The 23,605-nt window shown below is 38.2% G+C and overlaps 1 protein-coding gene across 7 annotated transcripts in view; it reads left to right on the top strand.

The window, feature by feature from the left end:
- The first annotated feature begins 958 nt into the window (after positions 1–958).
- The window catches only part of ABI2 (abl interactor 2), a 71,905-nt gene continuing 49,258 nt past the window's right edge, over positions 959–23,605 (top strand). For 4 of the 7 annotated variants that reach the window (XM_034065411.1, XM_034065409.1, XM_034065408.1 and 1 more), the window contains exon 1: positions 959–1,109. In XM_034065411.1, coding sequence (XP_033921302.1) covers positions 993–1,109 — 117 coding nt within the window. In that variant the 5' untranslated portion in view covers positions 959–992. The remainder of the gene's footprint in view (positions 1,110–23,605) is intronic. The other 3 variants (XM_034065410.1, XM_034065407.1, XM_034065405.1) reach the window with 2 other exon arrangements.

Genomic DNA, 23,605 nt, shown 5'->3' with positions numbered 1-23,605 from the left:
GTACATGTTGTTATTTGGTGTTGTCCCCTCAGACTAATGCTGTGGCTGGAGCCAGCTCCAGTACCAGGGAACACCCCTGGGGCAGCAACTGATGCCTCTGGAGTGAGATCCAGTCACAGGAGGGATGGAACACCTCCTATCAGGAAAAGCTGAGAGAGTTGCGGTTGTTCAGCCTGGGGGAGACTTTTATTGTGGCCTTCCAGTTCTTAAAATGGACCTGTAAGAATGATGGGAGAGACTTCTTAGCAGGACTTCTTGTGACAGGATGAGGTGTGATGGTTTCAAACTAAAAGAGACTGGACATGAGAAAGAAATTCTTTACAATGAGGGTGGTAAAACCCTGCACAGGTTGCCCAGAGAGGTGGTGGATGCCCCATCCCTGGAGACATTCCAGGCCAGGCTGGATGTGGTTCTGGGCAACCTGATCCAGTTGAGGATGGCCCTGCTCATTGCAGGGGGATTGCACAAAGTGACCTCTGAAGGTCCCTTCCATCCCGAACTGCTCAATGATTCTGTGGTTCCGGGGACTGGGCCGAGCCGCCCACCTGATGTTAAAAACAAAACAGTCCCCTAAGAAAACTACACAAGGCAGGGATAGCTCCTGCTTCATACAGGCCGCTCGAGGTGAAGGAGAAGGGCCCTTGCCCACGCTACAGCCGATCCGCGACCAGGCGCTCCCAGTTATCACCCGCGACCCTCCGCCGGGCCGGAAGTGGGCGCTCTGGGGGGACGGAGGGGAAGGTTGGGGGGAGTGGGGGGTGGGTGTTCAGTGGGAGGCGGGCGCATGCGCAAGAGGTGTCTCCCGGCAGCGTCCCGCCCACCGCCGCGGTGGGGGTCTGGCGCGCGCGCGCTCCCTGTCCGCGGCGCGAGGCCGGGCCCGGGTGGAGAGGAGCGCTGTGGAGGTGGGAGGGGGGAAAGGGTGCAGCGAAGGGAGGAGAGGAGGACGGACAGACGGACGGACCGACTAACGGACCGGGTGAGAGGATGTGAAGATGGCGGAGCTGCAGATGCTGCTGGAGGAGGAGATTCCGGGGGGGCGCCGGGCCCTGTTCGACAGCTACACGAACCTGGAGCGGGTGGCCGAGTACTGCGAGACCAACTACATCCAGGTGCGGCGGGCGGGGCGGGGTGGGGCGCGCGCGGCATAACGGTCGCCGTCCCCGCCTAACGGTCACCGGTGCTGAGGCGGCCCCGGTTAGCGAGGCGGCGGGTATGGGGCAGCCCCACGAGAGCTGGGCAGGGTCGTGTCCTGTCTACCCTGGTGTGTGCGGTAGGGCTGACTCCGGGGTCGGCGGGCGGGTGGGGAGAGCGGGGTCGTGCCACCCCTGTCCCCTTGGTGATGGGAGGGCGACGGGCGGGTGGCACTGACTGCTGCAGCCTGGGGACTGGAGAACTGGTTCACCTCCAGCATGAACTACCCCAGCGTGACGAGGCGTTTAGATATGTAATTGATTTCTAAATTCCTTCCACTTTGTGAGTGTGTTGAATATTTATTTCGGATGGTGTCGTCTGTGTTGCGCCTTTTCATTCCCTTCCCACTTTCTGCTCTCCTTTGCTGGCAGCACGGAGATGAGGTGATAAACTGAGGAGATACCGGTCTCGTGTAAATCAGCATTTTTGCTTGTTAATTTAAAGCACAGTGCCATGTATTTTAATTGGGATATACCTATCAGTTTATATTTCCTTTCCTAGAGCAGGGTTGCGGTATTTGATAGGAAGGGCAGCTACCAAGTGGTAGGTGCAGGATGAAAGAATGATGTAGTAGAGATGATACAGAGTTAGGGAGAAGGAGATCAAGCCCAAGTTGCAACCGCAGTGGGTGATTTGTGTTCTGACCACTCTGAAGCCAGGTTGATGTTGGGACTTCGGTTTTTTTCTTTCTCTTTTTACTAGGAAGAGAAACAAAAGATTGTCAGTTTATGTTCATAGCAATTGTAGGGCTAAATGAAAGAGTTGCCCCCAAAACCAGACCCCCTAAGAAGGGTCTGATTGTGTAGGAAAGAGAAGAGAGGGACTTGGGTTTGTGGTGTCTTGTGTGGAGGGAAGATACAAAGGGCCCCACTCTTGTTTTTGCATTCAGTCTTGTAAGCGGAAAATGCTTGTGTGTTTCCAGAAGGCAGGTAGGGATGAGATCTGTGATGAGGTTATTATGTTAGTGAAGATGGGAGAGAATGTTGAACCAGTGACAGAATATTTAAAATGCCCCTGTAAAAACAGCTCTGTTTCTTTTGAATTGTTGAATGACCAACTGCCCTCTAGAGAGAAGACTTTGCATATTTTGGGTCATTACAAAACACATCAATTACAATGAAATTAGAGATGTGTCTTATTATGTAATAACTTGTCCTGTGTTGAAGTAGTGTGGGTTATGTTCTTGAAGAGGAATATATTGAAATACTTTCTTACAGCCATGATTTGATATACATGTATTTAGATTTATGCTTTTATGAAAACTGGGAAACTCTTTTTTTCCTGAATTAGGGAAGAAGAGTCTTGGAAGGCAGAACCAGATAGGAAGAAGTAGATGTAGTTTGAGTTGGCTTTTTTTCTTTTGTTGTTCTTTCTCTGACCGTTTTTCCTTTTCTTTGTATAAACCAGAGTTTGTAAAATCAGTGTTGAACAGATCACTTTTATTGTTTTAATTAAAACTACAGAGGAGGACTCCATGCGGTTTTGTACAAATAGAGAATGAAAAAAGGTGGTTGTTACCACAGACAGCGTACAGTCTGTAAGGACCGTCAAATATAATAGGAGATGGATACAGATGGTGAATGAACGAAAAGAATGAGGCACTCTTGGTCAGCCTGATGGATTCTGGCCACTGCACAGCAATTCCCTGACTGTTGACAATTTATCCAACCATCATGACAACAAAGAACTTTAAGGGGGAGGTGAGAATGAAAGAACAAAATTGTATTGTGAGTGTTGACTGCAAGATGCAGTATGGGTCACAGCATGGACATGTTTAAATTTTAAACAAGTGGTGAATGAAGGACAACAGCAAGGCAGTAGGCTCCAGTCTTTGGAACTGGCTGAGAGACTATAGAGTGGGATTTTTATACAGAAGAGGTCCATCATGAGGGGATTCTGTATTTAGTGATGTGAGTGTCCTAGTAGCAAATCTGTTGATGAACCCACCTTGCCTTAATGGTGCCAGAGCTACATAAACTCTTGCACAGGATCTGTATACAAAGCTGTATATGGGAATATAACTATTGATTAGTTGGTTACTGGTGATTTTGATTATAATCATAATCTGAAAGCTTTTACGTACAATTAAATCCAAATTACATTTAAAATAGTAGCCATGGATTTGATGGTGAAGATGGGCATATGATTTCTTAGAAGCGTGTGGAAGAGTAATTGTCCAGAAAGTCATGTAGTGAAGATGGGATAATTCTACTGTAATCCTTTAGTGTTTTGTTGTTGATAGGAAGTTTCGTTGTGGTTATTCTTCAGATCTCCTGGAGGCTCAGAAAGTGACGGAGACCTGAACATGGTCTGCAGGTTGGTAGGCAGTGTGGTGATAGGACCATTGATGTAGGTGCTGCACTGGCCTGTATTTGTAAACAAGCCACTCCCTTTTCTGTGTCAGTTGGTGCTTTGAGATTTTTTTTTTTGTCAAGTACAAAAATGGTTGCAAAAGTCAGGCATAGGTCAGTTGAAGTTCAGTGCTAAGGTGAATGTATTTCTTCCTTCCCTCCCCCCTTAGCAATATCATAGCAGCTTCAAAATAATCAAACCTGATCTCTTACATGTGGAAGTTGCTCGTAGTTCATAGTAGAAGTTGTGACAACTGCAACTCATTTGACTTCTGCTTAAGAAGTGGAAAATCGGTTCTTTAAATTTTTGGCAGTGTTTATGCAAATTATAATTGATAATTAGCTCAATTACTGTAGCAACAGGGAATGTTACATAAATTGTTATCCTTCCCTTGAGTCTGTGATACAGTAAGTGTATCAGAGCATGTCAGCTTAAAATTCTGTGGAAAATCGTAGGAAATACAGTAAATATTCAATAAATGATTCTGCAGCAATGAAAGTAAAAAAGCTACTGTTTGGACAAAATAATTTTTTTTTATTAATTTTTCTTTATCGATGGTTGTTCTTTTTAAATTTTCCCACCGGGTAAGTCGGTTTCTCAGGCCTCTAGTCAATCAGTTACCTAGTAAGGTGATGTGCTTTTCAAGAGATGCTATTCCATTAAATAGGAAAATAAATTGATAGGAGAAAATTTAAGTATAAATTTGAATACCATAGCAATTAGTTTAGTAATTTTTCTGATTATGATTCTACTTTATATAAAATTATAGTTTTTAAGCATAATGTAAGTTGCTCACTTTAATCTGCTTGTGTTACTACAGAAATCAAATAACTTTTCTTGCCCCAAAGGGCTTCTTCTTCAGTAACTTGGAGAAATCATGGAGTTATTCCTATGTCATACTTCAGCTTCTTAAAGAGAAAAGGAAGATAAGCGGTTTTATTTAGGAGGATGTATTTGTGGTATCTGACACAATGTCAGTCATGGGTTAAATTTTGTTCTGCCTATTCAATGCTTTGTGTACTAGTGTTGTGTTCTCTGTTACCAAGTTCAGTCTCAGTCTGAACTCGGCAACAGAGTAATTCTCTGGAATATATTATCTGATGTATTTGATACTATAAGAAAACATATTTGCAGTCAGCATTAATGTATCTGGGAATTCCATAAAAAGCAGAGAACTAGTTGTGCTGGACAATGTGCTGTGTTTACAAAGTTTTCATATTCCTGCATTGTTTTTGTTCGGGAGTATCCTAAAGAGAATATTAGCTTATGATGGTGTAACAAGACTAAGGAGTTGTGCAAATTACTGGTATACTAACATAAATTCCAAACATTGTCTTGACCTGTCCAGTTTCTTTGAGGCTCTCCTGTATAGAATAATCTTTTGTTTGCTCCTTGTGATCCTCGCTTTTTAAAAGAATTAGCTTATCTTGCAGTGTATGGAGCTTTCTAGGGTAACTGAATGCTTGTGTCTGTTAGCTCTTTGTTAAAAGCATCAGAAAAAATTACCAGATGGAGGTATTTCAGCCAGGAAGTATCTAGCAGAAAGAGATTCAGGTGAGGGAAGTCCTGTCACCAAAGTTAGCATTCAGAATGGAGTGAAAGGCCAATCCTCTGTGCCTTGCTCAGCTTTCAGAAGGAGTGTAGGATTTCCATGTACTGTGTTATCCAGATTCTTCTAAAATAATTTCTTAGCTCTCTGTTAGCTTTTCAAGGTTAGTATGCTTTACTTGGCAGCTCTAGAGACTAAAAGGGGAGAGTGAGCTTCTGATTTTCCTCTCTTCATAGTCTTCAAGTTGCCATGACTGTATTGCTTTTTATATACAGAAACAGCCTTCTGTTGTTTGTGAAGGGAAGGATGGGAATGGATTTTTATTGCTGTTCTTAATATTCCATCCCTCTGGTTATTAGAAGTACCTGCTTTCAGCTTCTGCAGATAGCTTTATTTTAAACAGAGATAGAGGTAAAAACTATTTGTTTCTCAGTAATTTTGCTACAGTCCATAGATAGATGAGTTTCATAGTTGTTTTCCACATATCTGTTAATTTTACTTGACGAAGTAGCTGTAGATTTGGAAGCATCTTTCAGTAGGTTGAATAAGAGAATAAGGTTGAATAAGAGAAGAATGCTAGAATTAGCATACCGGTTTTAAATTGCAGAAATGGCAGTCCTTTATAAATAGTAACTTGGTGGTTAGATCTTTAGTAATAATCTCTATTCTCTTCTCTGAAGATGTGTATCACCTTAACAAAGGCAACTGAGATTTGTAAAATATATTTAACCATCAGAAATGTATCATCACTCTGAGAAGAGTTATTTTCAACCTTTCTGCTCCTTAAGCTTGTTTCTTTTATAATTCAGCTTTGGTGAAGAGGTGATAAGAGCATTGATTGATGGAACACTTGTTCTTCAAATGTGAAAGCAGATATTGATTAGCTCCAGTGAATGTTAGACCAGCAATTCAGGAAGATGCTGACAAGTTGAAACTCTTTAAAACTACTAGGAAACTAGTAAAACAGTGCTAGTGGATATATAGAATCATAGAAGTCATTAAGACATTAAGGTACATGGACAATATGCTATAGTATCTTCCTCCTAAGTGCAGTGAATTAATATGTAGATATATCTGTCCTGCCAGGCTATGGTAGGATGTCAGAAAATGTGTAATTTTAAATTGAAGTAGTATGCTGTGATGGGTTAACCATGACTGTCTGTGAGGTGCCTACCAAGCCGTGCTCTCACTCTCAGTCCTCAATAGAACAACAGGAGAAAGTAAGGAAAAAAAAGCTTATGGGTTGAGGAAAGGGACATCACACACTGATGACTGCCATAGGCAAAATCAACTCAGTTTGTGGAATATTTAATTTATTGCCAATTAGAAACTGTAGGATAGTGCGAAACCAAAACTAAAACTACCTTCCCCCCCAGCCCTCTGTTCTTCCCAAGCTCAACTTCACCCCTTCATTCCCAACTCTTCGAACTCCTCCTCCCAAGTTGTGCAGGGGAATGGGGCTTGCAGTCATTCTGTAACATACTGTCTCTGCCTCTCCTTCCTCCTCACACCTTTTCCTGGCTCAAATGTGGGTTCTCCCAGATGGGACAGTCTTTCACAAAGTGTTCCAACATGGGTCTTTCCCACAGGCTGTAGTTCTTAAAAAGCTGCTCCAGTGTAAGCCTTTCCCAGTGGGGAACAGACTGCTCCAGTCTGGGTCTTCCATGGGCCATAATTCCTGCTGGAAAACCTGCTCCTGCATGGACTTCTCTCCATTGTCTGCGTCATATGCCAGGAGCGGGCTCTGATGTGGGCTTTCAATGGGCTGTAGCTTCTTTCAGAGTATACCCACCTGCTGCATGCTGCAGCATGTGGTCTGCTCCACAGTGGTCCGTTGTTGGCTGCAGGTGGATGACCTCTGCCACCATGGTGTTCTCCATGGGCTGCAGGGGTATCTCTGTTCAGGATCTGGAAACATGTCTTCCCCCTTCTCCTTCTCTGACCTTGGTGTTTGCAGGGTTGTTTCCCTCCCATTTTTCTCATTGCTCTCTCACAGCTGCTTTGTAGTGGTATTTTTACCCTTTATTAAGTAAGCTATCACAGAGGTGCCACCAGCATCACTGCCTGGCCCAGCTTTGGCTGGTGGCAGGTCTGTTTTGGAGCTGGCTTAGAACTGGCTTAGCCTGTCATGAGGGCAGCTCCTGATCTCTTCCCACAGAGGCTAGCCCACTACCAAAACCTTGCCATGTGTCTGAAGGGGCATTACTTCAGTGCACTCTGCATTGACGTTTACTGTTGGTAAGGTTGGCAAAAACTTGCTTGAAGAAGAGAGTTAGCATCCCTTGCATTATCAGGATATATAAAAAGAAAAATCTGCAGAAGTGACACCAAATATGTTCAATATGTGTGATAAATATAGGAAAAAAGTACTTGAATATATGTTGCTTATGTGTCTTTGATTCCAGTTTTCTGAAATTAAATTCCATGGCAGTAGTTCAGTCTATATATGCCATCAGAGTTGTAATTGTATTAAATGGTTGCACCAATTGTTATTGAATGTCTCTTTCTACTCAAGGTTTACAGTGAGCTGCTTGTTAGGTTGGTAAGTTTAGTGATAATGTAAGTGTAGGACCGTCTTGTCTGTTTCCTTTCAAGTGAGTCAGTATAGCTGGCAAAGTTGGTGAAGTATTTATCACTCAACCGATCTACTTTTCCTTTGCATTAACTGTGCTGTGTTTTGCCAGGAAAGCTAATTTAATGCATTTATAGTGTTACAAGTTCAAGCTGGAGTTCAGGAAGAGTGAGATTGATTCTGTATTGAGTGGATGTGGAAATAGCGTAAGCCATTTTATTGGTGGTAATGGGACTTGCTGATGGTAATACTGTATTGTATAAGTGCAAAAATACAACCTGTAAATTTGCAAGTAGCTAATAAAAAGTATTGTGACCGTAACTATTAGTTACAAGTGGTATTTTAATTGTTCTCTTCTATAGTTTGTTTTTGGATTGTGGTTACTGAATTACATTGCTCAAGAATTGTAATTCCAAGTAGCAAGCTTCTGCATCCTACAGTTAATAAGCTCTCTAAAATTTATTGTGTGTTGCTCATGTTTTACTTGCATTTGCAGTCATTAATCTTTGTGGTTTAGTGCTGTAGGTTTTAAGGCAGGAAGTGGTTTACCACCATGGTGCACCATGTAAGAAAAGTGCTTCTCCAGTCAGTGCTTTAAGCAAGTGGTATCTTACTCTGTTATGTTCAACACAATATTTTATTGAAAAATGTATTTAAGTACCATGTTTTGTGACAAGTTTTTGGTAGAGTCTACATCAAGAGTCTGCTGGCCCATTTATCTTGGATTTTGTTTTCAAATACTGTGTTTTCATGCTTAAATGTGCACCTGAAATTAGCTTATTGCTTAGTAATCTAAGTTTTGTAAATTTTGTTGAATACCTGTACCTGGAACTTTAGACATTGGGCTACTCATACTTTATGAAGCAAAACTGCATGTCAGTAGATGAAGCATGTAATCACAGCACACTGAATTTAGAACTTCTTTATGAGTGACAGAGCACTGGAACAGGTTGCCCAGGGGGGTTGTGGAGTCTCCTACGTTGGAGATATTCAAGGCCCGCCTGGACAAGTTCCTGTGTGATGTACTCTAGGTTACCCTGCTCTTGCAGGGGGGTTGGACTAGATGCTTTTTCGAGGTCCCTTCCAACCCTTGGGATTCTGTGATTAGGTGCATTTCTTCTTTTCAGGGTTCTTGCAGGTTAGGTTGGCAATTTTTTCTTGAAGTGAAATTTTCTTGACTAATATGTTCTTGCAAATGAATTGTGTCTTTTTCAGTGAAAAACCTTAATTTTCTGGCTCCCAGATTCAATAAACAAGTTGCTCTGTCAAATTTATAGTGATATGCTCTGAACTATGGACTCCACTTTTCCTGCAGCTTATTTCCCGGTAGATGTCATTGTAATATCTATTCTTAATGGTCTTTCAGTTTGAAATATAAGTGCTTGCTTTATTGTTATTTGCTTAGTGTTACTGTTGTGAAGTTGTTTTATGCTTGGTTAATTGTGGGATGAGGAACAAATATTACTTGGTTTGGGTAGCCTGTGTGTTGATTATAAACATAGCCGAAGCTAGTTTTGTGCTGAACTTGTAAATCTAGGGCTTTTTTGTTAAAGGTTAAAAACTCTTCTAGGTATATGTGAATGTTTTTATTAGAGTATTTTGTAATTTTGTTGTGAATTTACTGCTTTAATTTTTATGAACTCTCTCAAAATTCTTGGGAATAACTTTGGGGTCTTTTATCTATTTGAGCTGTTTGCTGTTTTGTCAGAGTTGATTTATACTATAGATAATACCCTTTTTTAAAAACTGTAATCTTAGAAGAACAGATCATGGTTATTAAATTGCTATTTCAGCTGATACTATTAACAGATTTTAGGGAAGCCCAAGATGGTTTTGTTTGAAGAAGCTTATTTCAACCTGCATGCCATCATTAAATGGATTTTAATTCTTTTTATTTTCAGTTACATTTACATGAATAAATAGATGAGCTGCAGAAGAGCTATTTCCTACATTGTGAACTACTATTCTTTAATATTTGCATGACTGTCATATGATTAACTTGTATGACATGGAAATAAGTAATATAGCAAGATTATAGTAATGATTTTTGATGTTTTATGGGAAATATTTTAGAGCAAACTATTGGGATGTTGATAAACATTGTTAGAAAGCAGATATTAATTTCTGTTATTGTTTTTGATAAAAGACTAGGCTAAACCTTGTAAGAATTTCTGTGAGATTTTTGTTTAGTGTTAATATAAAGAGGTTGACTGGTTTGAAGGAAGGTGAAGGAAGTTATTTAAATTTGGATTTTAGTGAAGGAAATCTTTCTATCATAGCTACATGGAATAAGAACATTTGCTTTGTACCTTATGAGAGGAAGGTTTGAAAAATACATTTACTTGCTTGTCAGTGTTAAAGTTTCATGGGTGGGATTGAAGGCTTTAGAAGACTGCCCCAATCTTTTCAGCAATGAAGGGCAGATAACTATTTTCTTTTTGTCCAGTGTGTTACCAGCTGGGTGGCTCTGGCAGTGCCTCTACATTTTGTGCTGGGTGTGTGAATACTAAGAAGCATTCTGATTGAGATTTATGAAGGGCCAGGTTGGACAGAGCCTTGGGTGGCATGGTTTGGTGGGAGGTGTCCCTGCCCGTGGCAGGGGAGTTGAAGCTGGATGATCTTGAGGTCCTTTCCAGCCCTAGCTGTTCTATGATTCTATTCTATGAAGGCCTGCCTTAACTGACAAACTAGAGTTGAAGTGTTGAGATTGAATGGGCTGCTTTCTGGACCATTCTGAAGAAGACTTTTTTTTTTTTTGTAGATTTGAAAAATTGTATTTAAGATTAAGTGCATAAATTATTATTCTTACCCACCTAGAAATGTTTGGAACGTAAGGTGTCTAGAAATTAAAGCAATGCCTATCAAAACATGCAAATATTAGGCTTTGCTGCTGTTTAGGTGCAAGATTGCTGAGCTTATCTACCATCTTTCTGCTTCTGTTCTAATTATGTCCTTGTCCTGGGTCTGGTCCTTACGTGATCATTTGTGAACCCGTTCAGTTAGCTAAACCAACAGAAAACTAACTGGGACAAGGAAAGCATTGTTGCTTTGCTCAGTGATGGTGGAAGTGTGAAGCGAGGGAGGAGGTGGGAATGAAGCAGGAAAAGAGTGGGACCGTCCCTGATGGGGGCAGTGAGCTGCTAGATGGACTATTCTAAGGTAAGAGAGTTCTTCAAGATACCAGGTTATTTCAAGCTTTTTGAGCAGCAGTGCTGCTCTTTGGGCCTGGAGGTTAAGTAGTGAAAATGTCAGGTGTTGTTTCTACTCCTTAGTTGAAACTTGTTAAACATGAAAGGGTCATGACAGATAACCTTTAGGTAATATGTGACTTTTGAAACCGAAATTGCTGCTTGTCTTTCTGTAAAACCTGTCTCATGGAACAGTCAAAGTCTGTTCTTGGTATTGCTGTTCTTAGCATATGGGGATATATAAACATAATTGAAATGGTATTTTTGGGTATGATTTCTTTTCAAAGAGAAAATTTTAGTCTGTTTAACAAACAAAATATACAAAGCCATTTATTAGTTAGTATGAATTCAAAGCAAATTAATTTGTCTTGATTTGCTTTAATAATAATCATTATATAGTATGTGTTTATAGACTGCAAATTCTCAAAGTGATTTTGAATTGTGTCCTTTTAAATATTGTTTGAGAGGTGTTGGGTGTTGCAGAATCTGTAATTCACTCTAATTTTTTTACTATGTGGCAAGTTTGTAAGGTAGCATGAGAAGTGGCGCTAGTTTATAGTTTTATATGTCAGGCAGAATGTTTACTTCAGACTGCAAAAGTTTGTCTACCTACTTTTTTGTTGGGTAAAAAACAACTGGTCTGCTGCCACTTGTGGGGAATGTAAGTATGTTAAATATCCCAAATTAAATGGCTGTTTGGGATCAGGTAGCATAAATTTATCTGGAGTGCAAGGGGTGGGAGGATGAGCATAAAGTATTTCGCCAAAGGGAGAAAAAAAAATCCCTTTTATGTAATAGTATATCATGACATTATGGAAAGTTTACAGTAATTTTCACTATTTATAAATATATGTAAAAGGAGAAGTTGCCAACCTCTTATTCCCCACACTGCTAACAGCAAAATACGAGGCTAAGATGGATGATTGATGTCAGATTAAAAAATGCCTGAAACCTCAAAAAAGGGGCTGTTGTTTTTGGGAGAGAAATTATAAATTATAAGAATATGCAGATGATGTTGTGAAGAGTATGAACTGTGTACACTGGTTTTCCACTTGAGTAAAGTACAGAGGCACTAAGTTTAGTTTGATAGCTAATGTTACTTAATCTGTGAAATTATTGCTATGAATTAGGGTTTAGGATTTTATGGTATTCTAAAAAAGTCTAGACATTTTAAATAAATAATGAAGATATAAGCAGTTTTATATTCTCTTTCATATGCTTCCCCTGCATTTATTCCGAATTTGTTCATGATGGCATTTTATGCCCATTAAATGAAATGTTTTGTATTGTCTGCTGTAATCCATTTCACTGGGCTATTGGGGATCCTGCTTCTATTTAATACCATATTTTCTGTATCCCGAATACCATATATCCTGTATCCTCTGAAATGCTTACTGCACAGATTAGTGTTGGTTTGGCATTCCAAGGAGAGGGAATTAGTGTGTCAGTTAGCTCACATCAATTAAGTAAGATCTATATAAATTTAGTTTGTGGGAAAGATTGAAGATTTTTATATGGTGGAGTATATATGTGAAATACTGAAATTAGTTGTTTTTTCCCACCATGGCTAATAACTACAGAACTGGGAGTGAATGGAGTTGTAAAAAAGTGTAAAACTGTGACATTGCATTTATTTGTTATTTATGATAAACCAGTGTGAAGTGTTTTCTGATATACTTCTCATTTTTCTTGCTTTATTCAGGTGTTGGTGATCTCTGAAATCATCTTCAAAGATTTAGGCTTGTTTGTGTTTGTGCCCTTAGAGAAATGATGCCCATGGAGTAACTCCCTTTTAGAAGAGGCAGAATGATTTGAGCATGTGAAAGCTCTGAGGAGCAGACTCTGAATGACAGAGTGGTGTGTAGTCAGCCTAAACTAGTGAGGATGTTGTTTTTGCAGCCTTTTTTTGTCAGGTTCTAAGTTCATTGTCATAAGAGCAGTCCTTTCTCAAAAGAAAAGGGAAATTATTTCTGACTATATGTGTGCATATGCTTAAATCTATCAGTTTGGATGGCAGAAGACTTAAAGTTATCTGTAGACTCTGATTCTCTGTTACAGGTGTCTAATAGTGGTAATGGTTAATTTAAACCATCTCCAAATTGAGGACATTTCTATAGCCACTTGATGGGATGAGTTAATAGAACTATTGTAAATCATTACCATGTTGTAATCACATTACCATGTGATCCGCTTAAAACTTTATTATTTTTTAAATACATATGCAGTCTTTATTTTAGTCAATAATTTCATATGTAATACAAATACAGTAGGATGAATCCAGTTCTGATGACTGGAGAAAGAGGAGGGAAGGATAAAAACTTTTTTTTCTCATTTGTATTCATAAGTCTATAATAATAGGAACCAAATGCAGAAAGCCTGGGAAACAAAAATTTTCACTGTAATGAGCATGTTGTAAACATTTGCAGCATAAGACCCTCATTTAAGTAAGGCTTATAAAGTCTATGTATTATGTAAGACAAGCTCTTACGAATTGTCTTGCTCGATCAACAGATGGATAACTAATGCAGAGGTATAAATTATTTCATCGTTTATACATATATAAACCAATTTTTTTTCATTATATGAACAGGTGAGGAATACAGTGCCAATAATTGACTTGTCTTCTAGAAGGGCTGTATTTTAAAGTACTATAATGAGAAGGAGATTTTGCCTTTGCTTTTTTTCTTACACTGAAAAAAAATATATTTTTCTTGTATTCCACCTTCCATGAACTTTTCTTACCTTTTTATAGTTCTATCTTGTGTTTAAGGATCCAGAGAAGAATGAGATCTCTTTACCCCTGCTGAAGGTTCGAAGTATTGTGTTTTACTAAATCTAGCTTCTTTTATAAGCAGCATGTTCAACGTTTTTATAGTCATTGTATAATCTCAAATATGATTTTTTGTGTGACATGGTGTCTTAAAAATGAAAAACACACTTAAGAAAATTTATTTCTTTTCAGTTTTAAATAAATTATAAAAAAAACCAACAAAACAACCATAAAACCAAGCAGTATTTTCTTCTGTTTTCCGTGATGCCCTTGAGGCTGCATAATGATACTGGCAGCAGCTGGAGTTTCTCTAGACCTGTCTTTTTCCGTAAGCAGTGTGATGTGTTTTATCATTTGAGAAAGAGAGCCGTTCTGGAGATGATGCACAAGCTTTAGATCTGAAGTTCACTTTGGCGATCTGCTGCAGTTAGTATATGGGTATGATTTCAATTCCCCTTCTGATAAAGGGGACCAAAATGCACTTTTTGTTTTTTTGCAGGAGAGAAATTATAGTCTTCCTGTGTGGTTCTTGTTATTTTGATTTTTTTTTTTAACTGATTTGACCTCAGTTTTCAGGCCTCTTGGCATCACTCTGTGGTAAATGCGATATTCAGTGGACCCAGGGCAGCTCTGAAAAGCTGACATTTTGAAAAAGGTATTTGTTGTTTAGGTTCTGTTGGAGAAGTTAAGATGTGGAGATTGAAATATGAGGATTATTGGTGTGGGTGGGTTTTTTGGGTGGTTTTTTTCTTTCTATTTAATATGTATTGTGTCAGTTTGTCCAAGTGGGTTTTTGGTTGGTTTTTTGTTTGATTTTTTGGTTTTTTTTTTTTTTTTCTGAGCAAATAATTTCATTACATGCCTTTGCACAAGGTAAATCACAACTTGAGCAGGCAACTGCTTCTACCTAATTCTTTTGGTTTTAAGTAACACAGCTCTTAGGTGGTATTGTTCATCTCTAGATCTCATACTTTACCAGTCAGGGTAAGTACTGCTTTTACTTACAAAGAGAGTGGAAGGAGCTTTTTTCCAAGGACTTTTTGGTCTGAATTCCATAGGCACTTAAGGCTGTGTTTGAACACAGTCCTTCAAGAATTGTTTGCATGTTTTTCTTCTGCTGAATTAGTGTAGACACAGGGTGTTATTTCCTGTGTTTTAGGGATAAGCTGTTGAGTAAGATGACTGGACAATGGTGAGTTTTGCAAAAAAAGCCACTTGCCTGTGTCTAAGAGGTGGTGCATTAGGTATTATATAGTTGGTGGGGCATTCTGCAAAAGTAAAGAGAATTTCTTGTCTAAAAAGCAGCTTGAAAATTCCTGCGTTTTCCATGGCTCTCTGTCTTAAAGCCTCTCTGTCTTTTATGTCTTTTATATTGTGAAACTCTTCTTTCCAGGATAGTTTTATTTATTGCCATACCTAGGCAGGGTAGAGGTGATATTACATGTTCTGTCCAATGAAAAGGTCATTTGTGCAGCACTTTAATTCATTAGGGTATAGGGGAAAGTAATTTTTTTTTCCCCCGATGGTGGTGAACTTGCTGGCTGTACAGTTGTAACTGTCTGTTAGGACAACCTGAAAACAAGCAAATTCATGTTAACAAAGAAAAAAGAAAACAACAACAAAAAAGGAATGTGAGGCGAGAGAATCTTTTGTGACATAGAAAAGGCATTCAGCATTTGAAGTGTTCTTATTTTGTTGCCTTTCCTAATGTTTCTATTCTTGTGACAAGGAAGAGCTCAGGACTGTCAGAACATCATTTCAGTTGAGTGAGTAAGAAGTTTTAAGAATTCTGTGTCATGATTGTGTGAATGTAAACACAAAGGTAGGTGTTCTTGTATCCTGTAATGCAGCACAAAACTACTGGGAGAGGAATTGTATGTTTTTTTCCAAGTTTGCAGTGTCACTTTCTATTTTTATCCTATAAGCTTTCATTTCTGTAACTTCAGTGTAACACTGTTAGGCTATCTAAGCATAATGACATAAGTAGTCACTAGATTACAATACAGTCCTTACAGGTACGCTTGAAGTTGCAGTCATGCTGTTGGTGAGTTTTGAGTAGACTGGCTTCAAGACTGCATGTAACACTTGCATCGTTAGTGATGTATTTTATGGCTGAGAGCTCTTGTCATTGTGAGACTTACTAGAATGTGTAAAACTATCCAGTATTGCTGCTGTAGTTGGATATGATGAAATCTGGCCTATATGTGGAACAGCGTAATAATAATCAACTGTGGGGTTAAAGTTATTCTTTTACTGAAATATTAATAATTTAAATTGTATAAAAGGAAAGGGTTTCCCTGTTTGAGGCAACAATAGGCGGTATATGACTTTTCTTTGAAAATTGTGTGTAAAAATAGACTTTAAAGACTATTGCATCTAAAAGTTCATTAGTAGGAATTTTGTTAGGTGAGGATAATAATGGATTGATTTACTTCTTGGTAGTTCTGAGATCAAGTTTTATTGGGCTACTCAGAGTGTGGCTGTTGTAGGGGAAAAAATAGCAGTACATTTTTAGCTTCTGCCAAAATGTCTGTGACAGATGGTGTCTTTTCTGTCCAGTATGAATTCTTAACCACTCTATAAATATTGATTGGAGGAAAAAAATGGTGTTCCATAGCTTTACAAAAATGTGTCCTGATTGATACAAGAGTGACTAAGGGATATTTATACAGGTCTTGGGCTGCACAGCACCAATACATGCAGAAATAGTTATCTGAACAAATCTGAAGGAGCCTTATGGAAGTCTGGCTCAAATTAGTCAAACAGAGAACAAAAATATGTGCCTGTTTGGGGGAAATAATGTTAAAATAGTCCCTGCAAGTGCTTTGGTGGTAAAAAATGTTCTTTAGTGGAAGCTGAAGTCTGAGACATCATTAATCTCATTCAAAGATGAGCAGCTGCTAATTTTTGGGCATTGCAGATGCTCTATAATACTTTTAGAGGCCTTTTCTGATTCATTCATCTGTCTTTTCTGAAGCACCCTTTCAGCTTTTGTGATGACTTTTTCTTCTTAAAACTTCTTGTGCCTTTGTATGTGCTACTTATCTTACCTTTCATAATTGCTGTCAAGTTTGCAGAACTCTGTCTTGTGTTGGATACCAAGTAACTTGATTGTCTGACTATTTGCAAGGTATGCTGATAGAACTGTGTCCTTGCCTGCTGCCTCTTTTTAGAGGTCCTGCACAGAGGTTTGCTGCTGCATGTTGACTGGGATATTGCTAAAGTTGTGTTTTTCAGAGTCTTAGCATGTAATTTTGTGTGGTTTTCACATAAGTTATAGTTAAGCGCTGTCTTCAACTGATACTTAAATGTTGGAACAAAGGAACTTAAACTTTTAGAAATAGAAACTCTGGTATTGCTGTTTTGGGGTTAGTCATGTTCATTTAGATCTATTAACCTCTTATGCTCTTGATTCAAAGAAGGTATTTGATAAATAATGCACTTTCTTTGGGCAAATGAGTAAAACCAACTATGTAGAATTCACAGAGCTTCTGTCCAGTTCCATTATTCTGGCAATCAGGTAATGCTATTTCTTTGCTTTAAGACAGCGGTCTTAAGCGTTCACTGTATGAAATCTTGGTACCATTCTGAAGGAATTTTCAGAAAAATACAGGTTCTTCAGGCTTATCCTGACTTGGATATTCAGAACTGTGGTCCTTTGTAGCCAAGCAAGATGCCCCTTGCCTCTGGTAGAGCATATGTTTCAAATTCTGGCTTCTCTTTAGCAGGCTGAAAACTCTCCCTATTGCTAGAGAGAAATTATGAAATTGCTCCGTGACCTGCAACACAATCATAGCGTTTTCCAGTCTGGCAATGTAAAAATTACTGTATGTGGAGAAAAACTTTGCCCAGTTTTTGGTACATTTATCAAGAGTATTGGTTTGTATACCTCGGTATGATATTTGTTAATTGTTAAGTAATTGACTAACTTGCAGAAAAAAAGTAGTATTGTACGGAGATGAGCGCATTACAGTTGCAGTGTAGTTAATATGAGACATAACATGCACATCCATTTATGCATGTAAAATGTCCTTATATTACTTTAAAAAAAGTGAGTTCCTGCTTTCATGGAAAAGTCTCTTTCTGGACAAGAAGCACTGTAATTAGTGTGAAAATAGGTCCCACTTAGGAAAATGTGTGTGTAAAATACAGATCTCGCTGGAAATAGTTACAGAAAACTTGATGCTGTGGTGTTAAGTTATATACTGCTGGTTGAATATAGCAACTTCACTTGCTGTTCTTGAACTACATAGCAATTGACAGAAGGTTTACTTCTAATTTAGAATTAAATGGACCAAAACTGCTGGTTAACTGGGGAAAAGAGAATAACTACTAATTAAGGGGTTTTTTTGGTGGTGTTTTTTTTTCCTGCTTATTTTTTGAGTTTCTTAAATCATAGCAGCAAAGTTTGAGTCTCGTTAATGAAAAGCCTTCTGCAACCTTCTGGTTTTTGTGTATTGACAACTCTGTTACAAACATGAACAAAATGGATAAACTTCTGAAACCCCTTTGTTTCTAGCAGTCTACCTGTAGGAATTAGGCTGAGACTCCTTTCTTGGAGACATGACTTTTGTGTTTGTAAAACCTTCACTAATTACTCCAGTGCAGAACAGATCTCGAGTTGGTCTGATAGACTCTGCATAAGAGGCTAGAATCTCATTCTCACTTTGCCAGTATTGTGTTTTGTCCAGCACTATGGTAACAGGAGCAAAAGGCTGTAAAAACCTTTTCCAGAAAAGTTTTCATGGCACAGAGGGAACAAAACTCTTGAATAAGAAGGCATTGGTTTTGTTTAGCAGTTTTCAGTGAACTTCTCCTTAATTTGTTTCACATATTGTTTGTTGATCATGGTAGTTTTAGTCTGTCTTCATCCTTGGTTCAGTTACAGCAGTGTATTATTGAGTGTTACCACCACCACCTTCAGCAGATGGGTAGTATGGCAAGGGTCAGCTTTCAGCAGGCTGAATGTGGATACAGAGAAAAAAAATCAACCTGTTTTCTACTTGCTTCTGCTCTCTGTCAAGCTCTTCAATGAAGGTGAGGAAAAAGTCCTGTAAGATGTGTGGACTGTTGTGACTTTTCAGAGTCAGAACAGGAATATATTTGTGTCTGGTCATCTAATGGGGTGCGAATGTCTATTATTCTGGTCTGTGTGATGTTATAGCATTGGAGGAACTGGAGACTTTGGCCTTTAGGTGGTTCTGCAGTAAGGAAGGCTGCTATGTTTGTTTAAAAGGGAAAAAAGTAAAGCTGGAGAGATTGGGAAACCATTTCATGGAGAAATGGAGGGATGCTTCTTCTGATTTCTTTATTTCTGTGCTTTAGAGCTATCAACTGTCACTGCAGCTCTCAGGCTCTGCTAATTTAAGCATGAATCTCTAGGTTTTGGAGTTCTAATATGCTTCCAGTGGTTCTTTTGCCTCATAAAGGAATATTGTATGTTGATTGTTGCATGAAATTTTCTTATTTTAAGCTCTAATTTTTTACATGAAATAAAAGGTATTTGTTGTTATTGTTCTGTTAGATTGTGGACATGTATCTGAAGACAGTTCATTCCTTTCATTATGTTCAAATTGACAGCAGCTTTAAAAAGTGCCAACTAAGAATAATTTCAAATATAGCTAACTGATCACTGAGTAGATTTGGGTAATCCAAGTGTGGCTGTTTCCTAGAAATACAAAAGTGACAATGCAAATTCCTGCCCCCAGTTAGTTTTAGTTTAAGCCCTCTCTCTCCTCTACCTATTGATTATCTTTGAAATGGAATACTCCTGTTACCTGGAGTGGCTCTGTCTTTTTTTTTTTTTTTTTTAGCCATAGTTATTAAAGATAGCTAATTTAAAATATAACTTCTAGAATGATAAATATTTGGGGAGTGCTCATGTGAGGAGGTAGAGACAGTGGATGACAATTAAAAGACTTGTGTTAGTTGGCTTAACATTGTGGGAAGAATTTTAAGGAAGCAAGATTGTATTTGCTGGGACAGACAACAACGGCTTCCCAGCAGCTTGTGTTCCTTGGGTACCTTATTCCGTTTTCCTGCCTAGTGGAAATGGAGCTCTTAACACAGCTCAATGACTGCCTGATATAGCTGTGGTAGCTGAGGCAGGTGTCATCTCCACATTTGCCTGCCTTTCTTTGGGAGCTATTGGCTGAATAGAGTGTATATCTTCCCCTTATATGCTGTAATTACACTCTGGCAATTACAAGCTGTCCTGCCATGTGACTGATTGCATTAGTACATTAGGCTCTAAACCGTGATGGTTGATGGCATGGCTGTGTGTCCTACTTAGCTTTTCTTGCTATGAAATTGTAATATCTGGCAATGGACACTTGGAAGCAGAACCTGCTTCTACTGCCACAGATAACTCTGCTTGTGATTCTAAATTAAAGTCATTAATTGGCCTCAGTCAATGCTATGTAATGAATTGAGAATTTATAGTTGAATGAAGAAACTGGCAAAGTTGGGAAATAACTCAGATGTTACATAAAACCCTGTGACAGGATAATGTTTTGTGAAGCTGAAATAGACATCCTTTTCTTAGAAATGGTGGACCTGGTCAGGTTTCTTGAGTGTGTGAAAATCTGTTTATCTGATATTGCTAAGGAGAATACAATTTGGTACAAATAACTTTCTTTTTTGAACAGCAGAATGATTGCTCTATGATTGTAATTTGTTCTAACTTCTGAAGGCCACTTTGCATCTCAAAAGTAACTTCTGCAAAAGCTATGGTGACTTGTTTTATTTGATCAAGTAGCTATAAAACATTTTATTTCAACTGAATTAATCCACTATTTTTGTTTGTACAATCAGTGAAAACTCTGCACAATGAAGCATCCTTGGTAAATGAAGAATTGTAGAACAGCAAGTACATGAGATGGTAGAGTTAAGCCTAAAAATCTTTGCTGTTTCTGAGGTTCTTCTGATGCATTTATATTGGCTTAGTCACTTACGGCTACAAATACATTGTTTTTTGTATTGGCATTAAAGCCAAAATTTGCCTTCTATTTGTAACTCTAATAATAATTATGTTGTCATATGAACTAGAAAATGATCCACTTCTCTCAGCTGTGTTATTGCCAAAGAGCTAACAGAGTAGGGTGAAGCCTGCATTGATTAACGGAATGAGCAGAGTCTTAAATGTGCACGGAGAATACATTTCTGTCACTGCTGCTTGTTTCTCGTGCAAGAGCTACAACTGCTGCTGTAAAGCAGTGATGAATATCTATTGATGTAACTACACATTAACTACATTTTAGTTGTAATCACATTCAGATTGTGTCATGGTGTTCAGCTTCTTGTGATCTGTCATTTTAAACTGTATTCTTTATGTGTTGAATAAACTTTATAACCTTGTCTAGGAGGCTTATATGGATTTAGCATGGGCTGGTTTGTTTCTTTGCATAAACAGGACCTTAGCTGTCCTTTGGAAGAATAGGAACTTGCCAGTTTTGGCAAGAGTAGGACATTTGCATATGTACACTGGTCAGCTGTACTTGTGAATGTATGGAAACCAGCATTAAGTCTGATCCTGGTAATGGTTAAGTGAAAGAGATGACAGATTTGTTGCAGTGATGCTGGCAGGATGAAAACAGTGTTGCAAGTGATTAGATGTCCCCGAAAGCTGTGCTTGTCCACAGCTATCACTTGTTGTTACCTCTTGGGTGCGGTAGTTATTTCTGTCATAAATTTCAAACCAGTGAGTTAGCTTTGCCCTCACTGAGAGTTTTGAATGCAGTATGTATTTTTAAAAGTTGCTTTTCCATTTAGGAGATTAGACTTTGTGTACATTTCTTTGGGAGGTAGCTGTCCTAGCTGTTAATCAAACCCACGGTTTGAGACTCAGCACTGAAAATATCAAACGAATCAGCTGCAATGAAGACTTCAATGTAATGAATGACCAGATACTGTCTGTAGAGAATTATTGATACTGAGTTTCAGCTGGCTTAGAAATTGGGAAGTCACACTTATGATCAAGAAATTCTAGTGACATTTAGTACATCATTATGGTGTTTTAGTAATCTGAAAAACAGAACAACCAGATATCAAAGACTTTATGAAAGTATGAGTACTAAGAGGGTATTACACAGCTAGCATGCTTGTTATCAGTTTGCAGGTAAAATAAGCAAATTATTATAATAATGAAATGGTAATAGCCTTATTTATACTTATATCAGTGAAATACAATGAATGCAATTAACCTTGCATTTGGAAATGTATTTTTCTTTTATAGATACCACATTTATTCCTTGCTCCTTGAATGTTGTTTGAATTATAAAATCTAATGATAGTTTTGTTGCTTTCTTAATTCTGAAACCGGTATCTTCTGTAATTATTGTGTTTAACGTTGATGCCATAGTGCCTTATACAGCTTTGATGATTGCTGTGCTTAGATTACTGTTGGATCTCAGCTCAAAAGTTGATGCATTCAATTGGATTTAGAATATGCAGAATTCACAGTACTATGGCAGTCATCCTAATCCCATTTCCTTTGAGTTGTATTTAGAATTTACTCCAGTAACTTCACATTTAAAGGTGTTTAAATTTTAAAAGCACTTTGTGTGAACATCAAATTAAATATTTTCATTTACATGTTGAGTAGAGATTTAAGATACAATTGTGAAGAAATGTACTTTTCAGTTTGACAAAAGTTTATAAGGTGGGCTGGTTTAGGTGCCTGACTGTAACCTCTGTCCCTGGATGGTACACCCAGAATTCAAATTTCATTATAGTGCTGATTCTTGCATTGTGTATTGTCACAGTAGTTCACTAATAAAAAAGGAATCATGTCACTGGGAAACTAGCATGCTCCATTCTTCACAAATGGAACAGAGAGTTGTCAAGCAGGTTACTTTATAGTTAGCCGTCCAGATACGGTGGTGTTGAAATTATTGTGAAATAAAAATATTCTATATCCGAAGTCCAGAGGTACCATTTCCACTAAGTTGTATCCCAGATTACCAGTCCCATTAATCTTGATGCTTCCCCTGTTGTGTGGTTTCAGTGTGTCTTGCTCCTTATGTATTCTTTTGAACTTAGAATAATAGAAACTTGTCATGGAACTGATCAGGGGGTTTATGGAAGGGTATGTGTGAAGAAATGTTTCCTATTCATATCTGAAATGCTGTTATGTTTTTTTGCAGTTGATTAATTCATGCTTATGATGTAGAGTACATGCAAATGGGCAAGATGACTACCAGCTCTCCTTAATTTTAAAATAAATGTGCATACATTTGAGTAAAGTCACAAAGCAATCATGCTAGCTCTCTTCCTAAAATAATAATAGCAATAATTATAAGAATAACCAGTTATATAGAGAAAAATGTTTATATATAGGGATGAATAGTTTAGAGATTATAGTATTACAACTGACAAAACCCAAAAATATCTTTCCCAACCTCCAAATATTTTGGAGCTGTGGTTATACCAAAGAACAGGTAGAATGGGTTTTCTCCTGTGTTCAATGTACTAAGAAAACACATGGATCCTCCTGCACATCCAAAGAATTTTTTTTCAGGTTTTCTGGTAGTTCTGTGGTGTTTTTTTTTTTTTCCAGGAGCTCTGGGAGATCTCATTTCCTTCTGTTCTGACAAGTCAGTGATTATTTCTGCTTTTCATGCTTGCTTCACCTGTGTGTTACAGGCTAACTACTTAAGAATTGCATGGTACATGGTTTTTCATGGTGGGAATGAACAGTTCTGGTAGTGAGGGAAAGGGATTAGGGATATTCTTGAGCAAGTAACTATTTAATGAGATGGTTTGTTAAAACAGAAATCTATTGTATTTTTCATTGCCAGTTATGTAACTTTTTGGCATGATTTTGGCATAATTATTGAATTAATGATGCTCAGTTTTCTTCTCAATCATTTTTAGTAGCTTATGAAAGGACCTCAAAAAGCACTTGGATGGGCTAAGCAAATACCATCTGTGCAGTTGAATAAAATGTGTGTAAAATATTTAATTATGTATGAGGCTTTCAGTAA

Source organism: Melopsittacus undulatus, chromosome 8 (assembly GCF_012275295.1).
Source record: "Melopsittacus undulatus isolate bMelUnd1 chromosome 8, bMelUnd1.mat.Z, whole genome shotgun sequence".
NCBI classification, from domain to species: Eukaryota; Metazoa; Chordata; class Aves; order Psittaciformes; family Psittaculidae; genus Melopsittacus; species Melopsittacus undulatus.
Note: the sequence above shows the minus strand (reverse complement) of the source record. Positions and strands in the feature narration are given on the sequence as shown.